This window comes from Agrilus planipennis, unplaced genomic scaffold (genome assembly GCF_000699045.2).
Source record: "Agrilus planipennis isolate EAB-ADULT unplaced genomic scaffold, Apla_2.0 scaffold124, whole genome shotgun sequence".
Lineage (NCBI taxonomy): Eukaryota > Metazoa > Arthropoda > Insecta > Coleoptera > Buprestidae > Agrilus > Agrilus planipennis.
Window position 1 is genome coordinate 112,573 of NW_020438950.1, and position 16,707 is coordinate 129,279.

The 16,707-nt window shown below is 30.5% G+C and overlaps 6 protein-coding genes across 14 annotated transcripts in view; 2 read left to right on the top strand and 4 right to left on the bottom strand.

The window, feature by feature from the left end:
* Positions 1–3,372: 3,372 nt before the first annotated feature.
* On the bottom strand, positions 3,373–4,310 carry LOC108735025. 2 transcript variants are annotated; one of them, XM_018466813.2, is made up of 4 exons: positions 4,053–4,310; positions 3,791–3,975; positions 3,564–3,702; positions 3,373–3,500 (listed from the first exon to the last, which is right to left on the bottom strand). In XM_018466813.2, the coding sequence occupies exons 1-4, from the start codon at positions 4,177–4,179 to the stop codon at positions 3,379–3,381; spliced, it is 573 nt and encodes a 190-aa protein (XP_018322315.1). In that variant the 5' UTR covers positions 4,180–4,310; the 3' UTR covers positions 3,373–3,378. The 2 variants fall into 2 exon arrangements, with proteins under 2 accessions (XP_018322315.1, XP_018322314.1); XM_018466812.2 differs by having other exon boundaries at positions 3,791–3,999; positions 4,053–4,301.
* Positions 4,311–4,549: 239 nt separating this feature from the next.
* On the top strand, positions 4,550–6,338 carry LOC108735020. Its single transcript, XM_018466803.1, has 3 exons — positions 4,550–4,945; positions 5,052–5,687; positions 5,917–6,338. The coding sequence occupies exons 1-3, from the start codon at positions 4,695–4,697 to the stop codon at positions 6,317–6,319; spliced, it is 1,290 nt and encodes a 429-aa protein (XP_018322305.1). The 5' UTR covers positions 4,550–4,694; the 3' UTR covers positions 6,320–6,338.
* A 676-nt stretch (positions 6,339–7,014) lies between these two features.
* LOC108735024 (rRNA-processing protein UTP23 homolog) lies at positions 7,015–8,203 on the bottom strand. The gene is made up of 2 exons (XM_018466811.2): positions 7,958–8,203; positions 7,015–7,904 (listed from the first exon to the last, which is right to left on the bottom strand). Exons 1-2 carry the CDS (start codon positions 8,075–8,077, stop codon positions 7,272–7,274), a joined length of 753 nt encoding a protein of 250 aa, XP_018322313.1. The 5' UTR covers positions 8,078–8,203; the 3' UTR covers positions 7,015–7,271.
* Positions 8,204–8,314: 111 nt separating this feature from the next.
* On the top strand, positions 8,315–9,677 carry LOC108735021 (mitochondrial ribosome-associated GTPase 2). Of its 3 annotated transcripts, none has more exons than XM_018466806.2 (4): positions 8,315–8,524; positions 8,573–9,058; positions 9,117–9,255; positions 9,503–9,677. In XM_018466806.2, exons 1-4 carry the CDS (start codon positions 8,411–8,413, stop codon positions 9,667–9,669), a joined length of 906 nt encoding a protein of 301 aa, XP_018322308.1. In that variant the 5' UTR covers positions 8,315–8,410; the 3' UTR covers positions 9,670–9,677. The 3 variants fall into 3 exon arrangements, with proteins under 3 accessions (XP_018322308.1, XP_018322306.1, XP_018322307.1); XM_018466804.2 differs by having other exon boundaries at positions 8,316–8,524; positions 9,305–9,677; XM_018466805.2 differs by having other exon boundaries at positions 8,433–8,524; positions 8,589–9,058; positions 9,305–9,677.
* A 150-nt stretch (positions 9,678–9,827) lies between these two features.
* LOC108735018 (alanine--tRNA ligase, cytoplasmic) lies at positions 9,828–14,504 on the bottom strand. Of its 2 annotated transcripts, XM_025974793.1 has the most exons (8): positions 14,312–14,504; positions 14,092–14,225; positions 13,671–14,015; positions 12,833–13,195; positions 12,247–12,767; positions 11,858–12,196; positions 10,839–11,381; positions 10,052–10,708 (listed from the first exon to the last, which is right to left on the bottom strand). In XM_025974793.1, the coding sequence occupies exons 2-8, from the start codon at positions 14,222–14,224 to the stop codon at positions 10,052–10,054; spliced, it is 2,901 nt and encodes a 966-aa protein (XP_025830578.1). In that variant the 5' UTR covers position 14,225; positions 14,312–14,504. The 2 variants fall into 2 exon arrangements, with proteins under 2 accessions (XP_018322304.1, XP_025830578.1); XM_018466802.1 differs by lacking the exon at positions 14,312–14,504 and having other exon boundaries at positions 9,828–10,708; positions 14,092–14,224.
* Positions 14,505–14,917: 413 nt separating this feature from the next.
* The window catches only part of LOC108735022 (pyridoxal kinase-like), a 5,602-nt gene continuing 3,812 nt past the window's right edge, over positions 14,918–16,707 (bottom strand). For 2 of the 5 annotated variants that reach the window (XM_025974795.1, XM_025974794.1), the window contains exons 2-6: positions 16,309–16,395; positions 15,942–16,188; positions 15,550–15,819; positions 15,292–15,480; positions 14,918–15,125 (exon numbers count right to left, since the gene is read on the bottom strand). In XM_025974795.1, the coding sequence (XP_025830580.1) occupies positions 15,010–15,125; positions 15,292–15,480; positions 15,550–15,819; positions 15,942–16,188; positions 16,309–16,395 (909 nt within the window). In that variant the 3' untranslated portion in view covers positions 14,918–15,009. Of the gene's footprint in view, positions 15,126–15,291; positions 15,481–15,549; positions 15,820–15,941; positions 16,189–16,308; positions 16,477–16,499; positions 16,592–16,707 lie in introns of those variants that run through there. The other 3 variants (XM_025974796.1, XM_018466809.2, XM_018466808.2) reach the window with 3 other exon arrangements.

Sequence of the window (16,707 nt, forward strand, 5' to 3'; positions counted from 1 at the left end):
TACCGCTTCCATTTTATTTAAAGCTATCTCTAGGTCCTCCTTGCTAGATGCTAATACTGCTATATGATCTGCAAATCTAAGTATATATACATAATTTTTAGACAAAATAAATTAAATAAGTACATTACAGGCAGCACTAAGTACTATAAACATTTACTCTATACCTTGCAAACCTGGTACTTATTTTTATTACACTCTGTATGTATCAATCGCACTCCCTTCAAATAATCGACTATAAATTAAAAAGACAAAACCACGTACGAATTTACGAGGTATGTAAAAAATTCCTTGCTCAAAAGTGAAACATTATACTTTAATCTACACAAAGGATTTTCATATTAAATAATAATTAATATATTTTTCTTTCAGGAAAACGATATTCAATTATTGTCCTAAAACTTGCTCTCGTAGAAATTCTCTCCGAATTTGAGATAAAGACTTGCATAAATACCCCGCTAAAAATTGAATATTCACCAAAATCTTTAACACTGGTACCTAATAAAAACTTATATTTGAAGTTCAAAAAGTCAGCAATACATTTTTAAACTTTAATATTCATAGCATGACTGTATTTTGCAGTTAAATAACAATTGCAAACACTAAACAAATAAGAAGAATTACTTCACTTACGTTATTCGTTTAATATTAAATTAGCATTTTAAAAACCGGGCGTTAAGACAGATTTGCTCCAATTTTTTTCGGTATGCAGATTTTAGGGTACCTACGTCAATGAAGGTCAAAACAGTGACAAAATGGGGAACAACTGATTTTCGTTAGGGTACTTACCGACCTACCGAAAAGATAACTTCAAAGTAGTAGTTTTTGTAGTCCAGAATTATTGTGTAAAGTAACTGAAGGACTGTCGAAATTCATTCGCTATAACCGACAGACGCTATAAGCAATTACGTATTTGTTTTATATGCATATGTACACGGTTGTTATGCACAAACATATTCGACAATTATTTATAAAATAATAAATCCTACGACTTCATTTTAATTTGTTTGCATTATATGACCCAGCTGTCGTTATATCGGAATTTAAAATTTTATAAAAAGTCACAATTTTTCGTTTTTATAGGTATGCGAATTGTCGCTTTTCCTATAAACGAAGTTGTTATAAACGTTTTGTGGGCATTCAAGTATGTTTAATTTTTTCTTATTTTTACCAACAATATTTTACTTTTTTTATAAAAGGACATGCGATTAGGGATTTAAAATAAGTAAAATTCTACTTACTTAGATCATATTTAAGCACTCCCTTTTACTGTATTAAATTTACTTATATCATATATAGTTAAATCTTAAAAATATTTTATTTTTATCTATACATGTTCAAGAATAATATAATTATTATACAAGTGCAAAATCAAACACCTTTCTCACTACTGGTTAATTTATTTAATAATTTACTCCTGACTTAACACTACTATTATTAATTAATTTCTATTTCAGTAATATATCACACACACTTTATCTTCTTCGCTTTTCTTATTGCGCTTTGTGTCGTTTCGTACGACTGGGTAGTATTGAATTCACGACTTCGGTTCTGTGTATGTTGGGCTGCCTACACCTGACAATAATACCTTTGCATTGTCAGTATATATACCTACTAAATTATGCTTATTCAGTTATAGTACTGAAAGCATGTCAGAGTAGCCTTGGCCACCATTATTTTGATAAACCAATAATTTGTGATAAGGGACTAAGTTTAATGTTCGGATTCAAAGTTACAGCATAGTCTGTTTGTGCGGTCTGCGGTGTCCTTTCGTGTCAGTAGTGTCGGCATAGTGTATTAAAACAGTGTTGTGTTAAGTGTGTTACGGTGATAACAAGTGTCTTCAGTAATTATTTCAAAGGTGTTATTATTAACCACATTTTGTCAAGTATCATGGAATGTAAAGGTAACGTTACAATGTTTTTATTATATTCATAAGTTAGATGTTGGAATCAAAAACCGATATGTAGGCGCTCCACGGAATGACTGATCTTTTAACTTTAACTTTAACCAACGCTTTTCGAAATCCCTGAAATACATTTACATAAATTTCAAATCAAGGCAACCTAAACTTACTATAACCTACTAATTTCTTTTTTAATATAATGGCAATTTCATCTTTTTCAATGATGCGTCTATGCACCTGTTGCAGGTTAGGTTATAAGTTTAAATTTTAAATTTAAATATATTTCGGGACATTAGCAATTTGGTAAATATCACGAATAGTAGGTATGCTCTTCTCCGAATTTCGTTGAAGTTTTAGATATGTGGGGCGCTGAAACCATTACTTCCACTAATTTTGGAGGCTGAAAGAATTAAAATAAAACAGCCAAACCCAACCCGCAGCTTAACTAATCAATCAAAAATATGATTTAATTTTTTTTTAAGAAATACAGGAGGGGAGTGTTGTCTATTTCTACCGTAACCTTTTAATTATAAGCGATCCTAAGCAATCAAACAAAGACATTAAAACATTAAAAGGTGCGTTGTAGATTTAGTATCTCAGATACCTTCATAGAATATCTTCGAGAGACCTTGTCAAACGATATACTGCCTGTTGTTTAAATAAATATAGTACCTATAACAAAGTTTCCATCATGTTCATGTTCTTAAAATACATATAGTTTTTTTAATAATTTCCAAACAGTTTGCATCCACGTATATTTTAAACCTTGTTTTCTAAGTAAAGTGAACTTTAACAATCGCTAATATTCGACAAACAGAAGTAACATACACATTATGTGGATGTTGTTTGGTATGGATACCTACATCATGCTTTTCATTTATTAGACAGTACAGAATTTAAGAAATTATAAATCAGACATTAGTCTAGTCGATCTCTAAAAAATTCAATATTTAAAAAAAAAAAATAGTTTTTAGTTGTCACTTCCTTTACTAATAAGATAAGACCAAAATTTTGTCTTAATGACGCGTAATAACCGTAAAACTTTCCTTTTTTAGAAAACAATTTTTTGTTTGGTCAGGTTGGCCAGGTTTTCTTTGCTGGTTTTGAACCTCTTACGGTTGCTTTATCCTTTGGACTGTACGAATTAGCTTTAAATCCTGAAATACAAAACAGAATCAAAACTGAAATAATTTCCGCCCTTCAGGAACATGAAAAGATTGATTACGAAGTTACACGGAACGGCTTACCCTACTTAGACCAAGTTATAAAAGGTAAAATTTGTTTTCAAACGTTTAAAATTGGCTTGCTGCTTTTAATAACCCCAAAGCAAAAAAATGTCCCCTAGGAAACTTTTGAGATATATAATTTCTTTCTATATTTTCAGCATGTGCTGTTCGAAGTATAGTGTAACGACAATAGCATAAATATAAAAAATGAAAAGTTTAGTACAAACAACGCTAATNTAAGAAAACATATTATGTCGAATCAGAATTAACTGGGGAAGATGCAGCAATATTTGGATTATTTTTACAATTTTCAAAATCCACAGTTATAGACGAGCAGCTGCTGAGTATTGTATTATTGGGATTATTTACATCTGTAAAAATTAATCTTGATCAGTTCATCACAGCAATTTTAATATAGGTATAATTTTTCTTACCATCAACATTAAGATTATCTTTTGCTACTTCTAGAAACAAAGACAAATTGCTTGCAAAATTATTTAAAAAAAATTTACTTTCTTCAAGGTCTCTTAAAAAGTCCATTAAGTACTCATTTTGATGTTTATCAAGCAGCATCTATAATAGTTTTGTTATAAAATTAATATCCCCAAGTAACTGCTGCTTAACTGCTGATTAAATAAAATAACAAAATCCTTCCCCTTACATCTATATATTCCTGTTTCTTACAAGAGTCTGTTTTATTAAACTCTGCAAAAATTAATGACTTTAAATTTTGTAGTTTACAAGCACATTGTTTATTAAGAGCAATATACGGCATTCCTTGATCTGCTGTGATATTAGATTCAGCCAATTTTGATATAAGGTTAACTTTTTCGGAAGACGAGATTTCTGAAACACAATCCGTTATTGTTCCTAAAAAATAGCAATTAATAATTAATAACTAAATTAACCTACGAAAACATTACGTTTTATTTGTCGAAGCTCTCTGAGATTTTCTAGTAAATGTTTTCTTTCATTTTCAGCATTCAAATTGTCAAAATCGTTTTCTAATTGTAGTAATTTTTTCTGTAATTTGTACATTCTCAAATTCATCAATAATCACAAAATATTAAAAGAGCTAAGTAGTTGTAAGTTTTACGCCTTTTACGGTTGTTTTAATTTTTAAATAATTAAATAAACGTCTATTTGCCAATAGATACACTCGGATATAACCATAGATAATAGATACACAAAGAGCATATAATAAAGATAAAACACTGAGATCGTACATTGCCTACATTGATAGATTACTTTCCGTTCAGAAAGTGGACTGAATATTCTGTTATATTGCCAAAGAAAAGATATTGCTTAATGTTTCAAAAAGTATGTCGTTTTTCTATATACAATTACAATATAAATGCGTGTAACATTAATTTTATAATTAATTACTGCAAGTATACTATAACCACAATATAAAATTATACAGTCTATGGTTCGGATTTAACCTATTATCTTGTGTATGCCTATTATGATATGAATTTTGTTTTGTTTTTAAAATGATAAAATCGAAAAATATTATGTCCTCCAGTTTCATATGAGTTTCATCATTTAAAATAAATATCATTATAATGGATATTGATGTTGACACTTTAGATTTAAATAACGATCCTATAAAGGCATTTATTAACTTCAAATTAGAAGAAATAAGAGCCCGTAATAACGAACTCTCAAACCAACTACAAAAAAAGAAAAAAATGTTAGATAAGTATGTAAACCAAACGCATTTCGATAAAAGCACGACCTATAAGTTTAAAGAAAAATGGAAAAAAATTATAGGAAACTATATTGTTGTAGGCTTCAGTAGCAAACAAACTCTTGAGTAAGTCTTTATTCCATCACAATTTATTATGAACGGGAATTCACGTATCCACTGCAGTGCTATTATTTGAACATTCTTAATGTACCTAGCTACTCTTGTTTTTCAGAGTTACTGAAGATATAAAAGTAATTATACAATGGGATGAAGAAAAACCTATAAATTATACTGTTAAAACGTTTACCTATTATGTACCAAGCATCCCAGAATCAAAATTAATATCCAAAGAAATTGAAAATGTTATAAAAGTACTTAAGAGTGGTACAAGTAAAAATGGGACTAGTTTAAGTTCTGAGTGGATTGAATCCACTACAAATTTTAGTGAAATTACTGCTGTAATTAATATTCCTGACTTTTCTTCAAAGCAAAATTATAATTTTGAGGGCATAGTAGTAATGAAAACAAATGACAATGAAATTCAGATAGCTCTCCCTAGTTTCCAAATAACTGTAGGTGATTTATATAATGCAGATATACTTATTTCAGAGAATGATATACTAGAGTATAAGAAAGAGTCTGTTCTGTCTTTCTTAAGTTTAAATCCTAAAGTAGAACTTATTCTGTACATTGAAGAGACAAATACAAACAGAAATTTAAAAGAAATATTACTTGGATGTATGAGAAAAGTTACATGTTCTGATAACTTATACATACCTAGGAATATCTGTAACTCATCACTTGGACCAATTGTTAAAATCCATGAGATAATTGAGGAAGGAGTTTATCTAATTCATGTATTTTATGGGTAATAACAATACAAAGTACAAAAAAGTGTTTGGCTACAAATATGTATAAATACTTTAGAAATGTGTCAAATATTTTTGGTCATCAGTATTTAAACAATATTTGAAATACCAGAAAGATATTTAAATATGTAGGTCAAACGCTTTTATTTCATATATATAGCAAGCATGGCAAAAACCTAACAACATCCCATATGTAAATTTTTAAAAAAATAAATTATTTATTTTAAGGGTGCAGACGAGCGTGGAAATTCTTATACATTTCCTTTTTCTAAACATTCCATTCTTGACCGTTATTCCAAAGACAATTGACTTCGAGCTTTTTAAACAATTTGGTGATGGCCTTAAACTTTTGCTGAGTAAACCTGTTCATAAAATATTATTGCAAAAACTTGGTAAATGTTTGGAATTAGAAATGGAATTACTTGAAACCGTTTTGTTGGGAAATATAACAGGACGGGAACTTGAACATAAAACAGAAGGAAGAAATAGTAATGTTGAAGATATAATTAATTTTTCAATGAATAAAGAGGACTATTTTAAACTAAGAAGACAACTTCTTCCATTAGAGAATCATTCAACCATTATTTATAGAATTATCAATAATAAAATTAATTCAAGCAAAAATAAATAAAAGTTAATCAAACTTAAAAGACCTATATGTTTCTTTTTTCTTTAAGTTACTTTAATTTTATCATATTAATGATGACGAAATAAAATTCAATCTCGATTAAATTATGACTTGGTGACTTTATTGACATTTGATTTACGATGATTAAAAACTAAGGTATGACAACTCCACCATTTAATAAAGCTAATATACTTTCCTTATATAATACAATTATTGAATGTGAACCAATTAATGATGAATGGTATCTTAATGCTAAGAAATATTGGTCTAAAATACCAGCTACAGTTGACGGAGTTTTAGGGGGCTATGGGTTCTTGTCTGAAGTTGATATATATGAATCTAAAAAATTTCTTGAAAGACTGTTTCATATGCAAAATTCTCCAAATAAAAAGCATTCTTTAGACTGTGGTGCTGGGATAGGAAGAATTACTGAACATCTGCTAAGCAGATTTTTTGAAAAAATTGATTTGATTGAACAAAACTGTTCCTTCATTGACACTTTTAAAAATAATTTAAATCCATATTTATCTTGTAAAATTGATAAAATAATATGTACTGGATTACAAAACTTCGTACCTGCAGAAAATTATTATGATGTCATTTGGATACAATGGGTCTCAGGTCATCTTACGGATTCAGACTTTATTAGATTTTTAAATGATTGTGGGTTGGTAGTAATCAGTTATTCAATAGATCAATTTTTACTATATTGTTATTTCAGAAAAGGTCTTACAAAAAACGGATTAATTATTTTGAAAGAAAACACTTTACCTGCAGGAGAGTTTGAAATTGATGAAAAAGACTTTTCAATAACGAGATCATTGTGTCTTTTGAAAAATATATTTCAAAAATCGAATTTACAGTCTGTACTAATCAGTAAACAAAACAATTTTCCACAAAATCTATATCCTGTATTTATGTTTGCATTGAAATATTAAAAAAAGAAATTATTAACTCAATTTATTGTACTTTGTTCTTTTAATAATTCTTTAATATGTTTAGATACACGAACCTTTTTCTTGTGTTTCTTTTTATTATTTCCATCTTTATCTTCTCCTGTACTACAACTTTTAGTATTTGTCTTTTTCTTTTTACAAGACAGTGGATTAGGTCCTTTCCTTTTTCTCTTCCTTGGAATTTCCATTATGGTATCAATGCCATGTGATTCCTTAATCTTTTCTAATTTATCGATTTCTTCTTTTGATAAAGAAAATCTTTGTTGTTTGATTTCATTTGCTTTTTGTATGGAAGCTTGAGAAGGATGTTCTAAAACTGGTGTCTTTTGATGCAAAAAAAGTAAAGGTACACCAGGAGTTTGACGTAATTTTTTTTGTAAATCTCTATCTTGAGTTGCAAAAATGTAATGGTTGGAGTTATCCTGGCCTACCATTGATAGTAAGCATTCTACAGCTGACACAGGCTTGCCTTCATGGCCACATTTGTGTAGAGCAAATTGTTTTAATACAAGCAATGCACCAAACACCTTCTTTCCAAGCAATTCACTTTCTATTATAACACATTGCGTTGTTAGAAATTTAACGTTGTCTTGAAGGTACTTGGGAATATTATCTTTAATGTTAATCTTATTCTACAAAGATAATAATTAAAAATTGTACATATGTTGCTTGTAGGTAGTTCTACATTTAGTGCCGCAAAACAAAATGTTCCATCAACTATTATTTGATAAGGGGGCCGAAAATGAAAGTAATTCACATAAAAAGAGATGTCTTTATGAACTTTTTTATGGCGTTTTATCTTCATGTTTATTTATTAGAACATTTCATGGACTTTTTCCTAGGTTATGTACTAAAATTATGTCGGTCGACATCTTTTTTGGCCCTTGAATGCTACGAGACACGACAGCCAATTTATTTGATATGACGACCATAATACAGCTGATAACAAAATTTTGATTTTTGTCAAGATGTTATCTATAGATTAGAAATATAATACAATCTATGATATTATCTATGGTTGTCATATAAAATTAAATTGGTTATGTCTTGCTTATCTATGGTTTTAGTCAGTTTTAGTATAATTATTTTTAAGTTTTATTTTTTCATATTCCTAATAAATTAGATGAAATAATTAAAAATGACCTCCACGAAACTTTTAAAATCGTTCCTTTGTTTAAAAAGTAGTGTCCGTTATTGTTGTAAAGTGCCTCAACCACTTCGTAACATTAAACCGAAGTCTTTGCGATCTTTTGTAAGTACTAGTACTTATAGAAGGCATTTATTCTGTAATAGAAAATAGAATCAAAATTTTATAGACCACATGCATATAAAGACGATAGGGGGTAATGGAGGCGACGGTTGTATTTCTTTTCTTAGTGAGTGGGCTAACGAATATGCGGGCCCTGATGGAGGTGACGGAGGCAATGGTGGTCATGTGATTCTTCAAGCATGCACTTCTGTTAAAGACCTTAAGAATGTTGATTCAGTAGTAAAGGCTGAACAAGGAGAAAAAGGTTCCAATAGAGACTGTCATGGTAAAAATGCTGATCATACTTTGATAAAAGTTCCTGTTGGCACAGTTATAAAAGATGCAAATGGCTGCATTGTTGGAGATTTAAAAGAAGAAGGTTCAATGTTTTTAGCGGCTCGTGGAGGAGCGGGCGGAAAAGGCAATAAATTTTTTACAAGTCCAACTCAACAAAGTCCAGATATTTGTGAGTATGGTGCAATCGGTGAAAATATAAATTATCACATTGAAATCAGCAGTATCGCTCATATTGGACTTGTAAGTTTTTTTTTGTTGTAGTGTAAATTTCAGCTTCTTAAATATATTTATTTCATAGGTTGGTTTACCCAATGCGGGTAAAAGTACTCTTTTGCAAGCAATTTCTAGAGCTCGACCCAAAATAGCCCCCTATCCCTTCACAACTCTAAAACCACATATAGGAATGGTTCTTTATAATGATTATGAACAAATAGCTGGTATGTTGATATCTTTATTAATTTACATTTTTGCTTAGGAATAAAATAGTTGCAGACTTACCGGGATTAATAGAAGACTCACATAAAAATAAAGGATTAGGTATTCAATTTTTGAGACACATAGAACGATGTTCTGTCTTACTTTTTATATTGGACATGTCATTAGATCAACCTTGGAATAGTTTAGATATATTAAAAAACGAATTATCACATTACAGTAATAATTTATTACAACGTTCACAATTAGTTGTAGCAAATAAAATTGACCTTTTGGATAGAAACGATAAACTCAAACAGTTAAGAGATAAAACAGATTTAGAGGTTTTTCCTTTGAGTGCTAAAACTGGTCAAAACGTCGGTGGTTTGTTACAAAAAATTAGGATATTGTACGATAAAAATGTAAATAAAACTTAAAATACTTATTAGGAATTTTTTTATTCTAGGGCTTTCATCAAATTCATCCTTTTAACAAATTACAATATTCTTGATCTAATTAATGTTTGCCACTGATTAAAGAGTCATAAAAATGTAAAAAAGAAACAATATAAAAGAAGCCAATGATACCAAAGAAATCTCAATAGAAAATACTATTAATGGCATGTTGTCAATTTATTAACAACCTAATGTACAGTTACAACGTTTCGGCCATATTTTTAACAGCAAAAATATAGCGACGAAGTCGCTGTTGCTATTCATTAGGTTGATAATAAATTGACAGTATGTTATTGGTAGTATTTTTTTATTAAAAATGAAACAATAAATACGATTTAATTTATAATTAAATATCTCAATTTTGCTAGGATAATTTCGTTAAAGCGAATTTCCTAGCTAATTGAAGTGCTTCATTCAGAGCAGCAGGATTGGTACCGGAAGCTTGTGCAGATTCTGCCTTCCCACCGCCTTTTCCTTTAATAAGTTGCGTGATTTGAGACACCCATTCATTTGCCTTTAAACCTTTGTCCACAGCTTCTTTCGGTACGTTTGATAAGCAGAATATCTTACCAGCATCATTATCAACACTAAAGAACATTGCGGCTGTGTTCGGAGTTAATGTTTTCACTTGTTTAAGAGCAGAATCCAAGGCCTTTGTGTTCGAATAAGCCTTCAATACTTCCACTAAAACGAGAGCTTTATTTTCCGTAATAATTTTCTTCGCGTCTTCGATAACTTGATTGGCAATGGCAGCTTTGTCAGCACGTTCTTTATCGTCAAGATTCTTTTTAAGACCTTTTAAAACATTCCTAAGCTCATCTTTTTTCCAGTAGGGAATTACGGCTTGAGAAATTTCGTTGGTCAATTCAACGATTTTTTTAACGTATTTTTTTGTATCATTAGACGTATTATCCGAGTCTATAGCAGATTTTAATTCGTTGAGGCAATTTTCTAAAAGTTCCGTTTTCTTTAAAGCCTTCGTGGCTTCAGGTCCAGTCAAAGCAACTATTCTTCTAATTCCCTATAACAAAAACATATTTGCACATTGTTAACGATTTTCAAAAATGACAATCGAGGATTGTGAGGATTCTTTTTTTTTTGGTACAAAACCCTAAAAAGGACTAATTAAATAAAATGTATAAGAAATTTACCTTTGCTATGGCATCTTCACTAGCAATGATGAAATCTCCAACATGTCCAGCATAATGCAAGTGAGTTCCTCCACAAAATTCCACCGAAGTATGCATACCCGCTGGTCCAAAAGGATCATTTTCCAAGTCTTCCACCGGCACTCCAATACTCACGACTCGCACAGGATCGGGATAAGTCTCGTCAAAAACAGCTCTTAAACCATTGATCGTTTTAGCCACTGCCAAACTGCTTTCTTTTGCATAAACTCTTCCATTTTTATCAATCAGCTCTTTTGATCTTAATTCAACATTTTTTACTTGTTCCGTAGTTAATGCACCTTTATTACTAAAGTCGAATCTCAGACGATCAGGGGCAACCAATGAACCCTTTTGATCTGTTTCGGTTTGGAGGACGGCACGAAGAGCATAGTTTAAAATATGTGTTCCAGTATGATTATTCATTATTAGGCGTCTTCTAGAAGTGTCTACATATAATTCTACTTTATCTCCTTTACAAAGCACCCCTTCGACTGTTCCTATATGAATCACATAACCACCTCGAACCTACAACAGTCACAATTTTACGTTTAAGAGATTCAGTAATTTTTTTAATTTTCTTAATTGTATATGCACTTGTTTGTCCTACATTAAATTACAGAACTTATACAGTCAAATCATAACTGTTTTGCTTTGCATTTAAAAGAATAAATCTTCCAATTACATTTGTATTTATTTCAATTCACTTATTTATCGACTTATGAAAGAATCAACGGGCATGATTACCCTTTCTAATTTAATGTAAGATTATACAAATTTACGTTACTTATAATTTTCTAATTTAATGTGAAAATAAGAGGAATGAATTAATCAAGAACAATAGGTTCTTGGCTAGTAATTTATCGGAACCACCATAGTAAATTTAAATTTCGAACTTATTAGTTATTATCAGCACGCCATAGACAGTTTCGACAAATTACTAGCCAAACCGAAGTCGCTCCATAAAATCGAACTGATGTAATGTCGAAATAATTATTATGTACCTGAACATTTTTTACTGCGAACTCCACACTGTCATCCCCTGCTTTAACTATAAATCCTGTATCATAAATTTGTCCTCCTTGTTCGGCATAAAACGACGTTTTATCAAGAATAATTCCACTCTCTTGACCGCTCGATATTTTGTCGACAAACTGTTTGGAGTGTCGTAAAGCTACAACGGTTGCAGTACATGATTGAAATTTGTACTCGCTGTTGATATCACCGTTGGAATGATAATTGTATTTAGCTTGATCATCGGTAGGAGGTAATTTTTGACTTTGCAATTCGTTAATAGCGTAAACGTCTAAATTTACGGTGTCTTCTACTCCACCAGCTTTGTTCTATATGAAATTTAATAGTAATTTGTAATCGTTTGTGATTCTAAACTTACCTGTGAGATAATTTGAGCTTGCTTCTTTGCCTCTTCATATTCATCCATATCAACGCTCAGACCTTTTTCTTCTACCATCAATAACGTTAAATCAACTGGAAATCCATAAGTATCATACAGTCTCCATGCTACTGTTCCAGGTAAACACTTCGAATTTTCTCCAATTTTTGTGATGGTGCGATTAAGTAAGTTACGACCCCTTGACAGAGTTTTTAAGAATTGTTCTTCTTCTTCATTAATAATGTCCATAACGCTTTGAGGGTCTTTCTGTATTTCTGGAAAAGTGTCTCCGAGAATATCGCAAACTACAGGAACCAGAGAAGCAAAGACTCCTGGTTTTGCGTTCAATTTTTCTGTACCGTAGCGTACGGCTCTTCTTAAAATCCTGCGTAAAACATAGCCCCGACCGGTGTTGTCCGGTGTACCTCCGTCTGATAGAGCAATCGTTAAAGTACGAGCATGATCAGCAAGAACTCGATAAGCCATATCAGTGCCATCAACATCATCTTCACCAACTCTTCCTAAATTTTAAATCGATATGTATAAGTTTCAATATGAAATGTAATGTCAATATTTTTATTCATACCTTGATATTGAGGAGCTCCAGTATTTCTCCGAATAGCCTCGAATATAGGTACAAATAAATCAGTGTCGTAATTAGATCTCTTATTTTGGAGTACAGACACGAGTCTTTCTAATCCTAAGCCACAATCGACATGCTTCTTTGGAAGGTGTTTCAATGACCCATCACTTTCTCGATTGAACTGAATAAACACAAGATTCCATATTTCCAGTACATCCGGATCATCTTGGTTAACTAATTGTGGTACTGAGCGACCCCCAATTCTATCATAGTGTAATTCGGAACAAGGTCCACATGGACCTGTTTCGCCCATCTCCCAGAAATTGTCTTTCATATTGCCTGGTATCACATGATCGGGTTTCACACCTTAATGAAAATCAGGAAACTAAATCAGTAATAGAAACGAACCTATATTTTATATAAATTAAGGACAAAAAATTAATATGCATACCAATTTAATAAACAATAATGTACTTTATTTTTTAAATATAGCTATAAATTTCACATTGTTTTGTGAAAGTTACTGCCATTAGGACTCATATTATAATGAAATTTAAATGAAAAAAAAATGAGATACCTTAATTTACTCCAATTTATTAAATTAATTTAAAAAAAAAAGAGTGAGTGTTATTTTTTCATTTATTTGTTACCACTGCCTTTGCTTTTCTATCTTGCACCAGTTTATTGGTTAATTTTGTAGTTGTATACAATATTAAATAAATCTTAATGTTAATTCATAAAATAAATAAGATTACAAAAGCATAATAAAAGATTTAGAGGTACTAAATAATACAAATAATAAGTTTACAAGAATTAATTAACAGTAATAAACATTTCTTACCAATGTCAAGCCATATCTGTTTACATTCGTTATCAGGCTCAAGTGCCTGTGATGAGTCTCCTCCAAAATAGGTGACATAAAGACGTGCAGGGTCCAATTTTAATGTCTCGGTTAATAATTCCCAGGCCCAGTTGCATATCTCTTTTTTAAAATAATCCCCAAATGACCAATTCCCCATCATTTCAAAAAATGTGTGATGATAGACATCCTTCCCTACATCATCCAAATCATTATGTTTACCACCTGCTCTTATGCATTTTTGACTATTAACAGCACGTACTAGTTTATATAAATCACTATTGGGATCAGCAGTTCCCAAAAAAATTGGTTTAAATTGATTCATCCCTACAATTAACAAAGTATAAACAAGAGATCAAGATGAAATACTAACACAATTTAGTAATATCAAAGTTATAAATACCTGCATTTGTGAATAATAAGGTGGGGTCATCCAAAGGAATTGTTGAAGAAGAATGAACATATGTATGACCTCTTTCTTTAAAAAAGTCAATGTAGGCATTGCGTATTTCTTTAGCAGTCATATGGGTATTCATCCTGAAGACCCCACAATATAAAATTATTAAGATAATATAAAACAAGTGTATACCAAAAGATGATGAAATAATTTAAACCATATGTACCTTAAAACTTCTACTTAAAACCACGGGAAACTGCTAAAAAATAAGCGTACGAGTTTATTATTTAAAATGTAAGTTAATTTTTGTTTAATTTTTATGACTTTTGTGTTTATTTATTGTTAAACACCTTTAAACTATTAGCACATGTAAATGCAACACAACGGCAAACAAAATTTAACCTACAAAGCAAAAGACTGCTGCAAAATACAAAACAATCTACGGGTGTGGCTACAGTACAGCCATCGGGTTTTTAATAAAAAAAGGTTTTTTTTACTGGCTTGTATTTTAATCCCTTTTGGTATCTTTTGATAATCAGCATTTAAATATGAACGGTATTTCAATTTAAATGGTCAGTATTTAATTCGAAACGGTCAGTTTTGTCAGTGCAAGTGGTCCAAATCTAACTAATTGTGAATAACTTAATCTAACCCATGTAACGTGACCTAACCGAACCAGTGATTAATTAAAATAAATTAATTAAAATAAAAGTTGAAGACCAAAAGACACATTAGTTCACTATTATTATACTGTAAATTAAATTTGTAATGTAGGTAGTTTATAATTTTTTAAAATTCGAAAAGTTAAAAAAACCATTAGGCGAAAGATGGATTATATATTTTTATACTATTATATTTTATTCAATTTAAATAGAAATATGAGGATGTTTCGAGAAAACTGTCACGCAGTATAACAAGTGTATATCACAATTTATTATATTTGCTATTCCTTCGGGCTCGTATTTCAACTTTTGGATTTTCAATATCATCTTTGCTTTGAATTAATTGTAGTTCTGTATGTTCTTCATTATCACCTCTATCTACAAGCAAATAATTAATTAATCATACAATAGCAATACATAATAGTAATAATCTAAACAGTTTATGGCATGAAGTTGGTACCAATTAGGGTATTATGTTAAATACCCCGCAGAATTATAAAAAAGGATATAAAGTAATAAAATAATTAGATGCATTAATTTATACCTTGAGTGTTATTGAAGGTTCGTTTTAAAATAGCCTGTAACGTTGCAATAGTCTTTTCTAATGACTCTTTAAGGCAGTTATTGGTCTTATACATCCACGCCAAAAATAAAGCGGCAAAAAGGTCTCCCGTGCCTGTATAAGATCCCGATATTCGAGGAATTTCAATAACAAGTTCTTCTCTTAAATCTCCTAGTAAGATTAAAAGACACATCATCCACATACAAAAATTTTCTTGCATAGTTGTAAGGAAAATATTACCATGCTTTAAACTGGCAATCGATAATAAACTATTGTTGTTTCCTAATTGAAATGACGATAAGATAACAACTTTCGGGCCTTTTTCATGTAAAACGTTTATACACTCTTGAACATCACTTAAAGAAGATATCTTTTTGTCAGTTAATAGTTCCGTTTCGTACTGATTAGGGATAACAATATCAGCTAGAGGAACCACAAAGTTTTTATAAATTGGCACTAATGCTTCAGGAACATAAAGTTTCTGATCATCCCCCATCACCGGATCACAGACTAAATAACAACATTTCAAATTTGTAAAAGTATCTCCAGTACTTTTTTCTTATATTACATTATTTGTGTAGTAAAATTCTTTTCGTCTTTTTTTATTTAATTGTTTCAATTGTTGTACTTACCGTATATAAGATTTGGGTTGATAGATTTCAGATGTTTAATTAAATCCACTATTCGTAATAAAAGGGTCGAAGTGGGGACATATCCTGTGAGTAAATGGGTGTAACAGTTATCCAATTTATTTAAAGATAAACCTTTTGCAATCTCACTTAATTCATTTTCTGTTAAAATTTGACCCTTTACTATACTGCGTCCTGTGTGATTCGAATAATGTACTGTATTAATTGGATCAACTTCAAAGCCCAACACCTACCAAAGAAACAAAAAAAAAACACTCGGTATGCTGCTATTTTCTGCTCCTTCTTGCGTTAAAATATTTGAAACTTTTATATATAATTAACTGTTGATTTTAATGAAACGCAATCTCACCTGTAAAGAAAATGTTGCACATTTATTTCCCACATACCCATGCACGATGTGGCTTTGAATAGATAGTACTCTTGCAGATTCAGCCATCTTATCAATAAAATACAAACATAAACGAAAAATAGTAAAAGGAAATTATAACATTCTAACTGAAAAATTTGAAACGCGATAAAATTATCATTTTATTTAATTACCTAATTAACGTAGGATCACTTTTACTGGTTATCAAGATTATGTTGTTATACAGCATATATTGCTTATTTACATTGATAAGGAAAATTTGGCCCAAATAAACGGTTGAATATTTTCGAAAAATATAAATGCAAGAATACTACTTATAGTAAAGTAATACCCTCTTTTTATTGATAAATAAAAAGAGGGTATAACTTTACTAAAAGTAGA

Coding starts and splice junctions, on each gene's coding strand:
- LOC108735021 (XM_018466804.2), top strand. CDS start 8,411: ATGACCTCCACGAAACTTTTAAAATCGTTCCTTTGTTTAAAAAGTAGT. Junction 8,525..8,572: donor CGAAGTCTTTGCGATCTTTT/GTAAGTACTAGT, acceptor AATAGAAAATAG/AATCAAAATTTTATAGACCA. Junction 9,059..9,116: donor GTATCGCTCATATTGGACTT/GTAAGTTTTTTT, acceptor TTTATTTCATAG/GTTGGTTTACCCAATGCGGG.
- LOC108735020 (XM_018466803.1), top strand. CDS start 4,695: ATGGATATTGATGTTGACACTTTAGATTTAAATAACGATCCTATAAAG. Junction 4,946..5,051: donor AGTAGCAAACAAACTCTTGA/GTAAGTCTTTAT, acceptor CTTGTTTTTCAG/AGTTACTGAAGATATAAAAG. Junction 5,688..5,916: donor CTAATTCATGTATTTTATGG/GTAATAACAATA, acceptor ATTTATTTTAAG/GGTGCAGACGAGCGTGGAAA.
- LOC108735025 (XM_018466812.2), bottom strand. CDS start 4,179: ATGAATTTGAGAATGTACAAATTACAGAAAAAATTACTACAATTAGAA. Junction 3,703..3,790: donor AGAAACAGGAATATATAGAT/GTAAGGGGAAGG, acceptor AAACTATTATAG/ATGCTGCTTGATAAACATCA. Junction 3,501..3,563: donor AGATAATCTTAATGTTGATG/GTAAGAAAAATT, acceptor TAATTTTTACAG/ATGTAAATAATCCCAATAAT.
- LOC108735018 (XM_018466802.1), bottom strand. CDS start 14,224: ATGAATACCCATATGACTGCTAAAGAAATACGCAATGCCTACATTGAC. Junction 12,768..12,832: donor TGGAGCTCCTCAATATCAAG/GTATGAATAAAA, acceptor TTTAAAATTTAG/GAAGAGTTGGTGAAGATGAT. Junction 10,709..10,838: donor GTGAAGATGCCATAGCAAAG/GTAAATTTCTTA, acceptor TTTTTGTTATAG/GGAATTAGAAGAATAGTTGC.
- LOC108735024 (XM_018466811.2), bottom strand. CDS start 8,077: ATGAAGATAAAACGCCATAAAAAAGTTCATAAAGACATCTCTTTTTAT. Junction 7,905..7,957: donor TTTGTTTTGCGGCACTAAAT/GTAGAACTACCT, acceptor TTATCTTTGTAG/AATAAGATTAACATTAAAGA.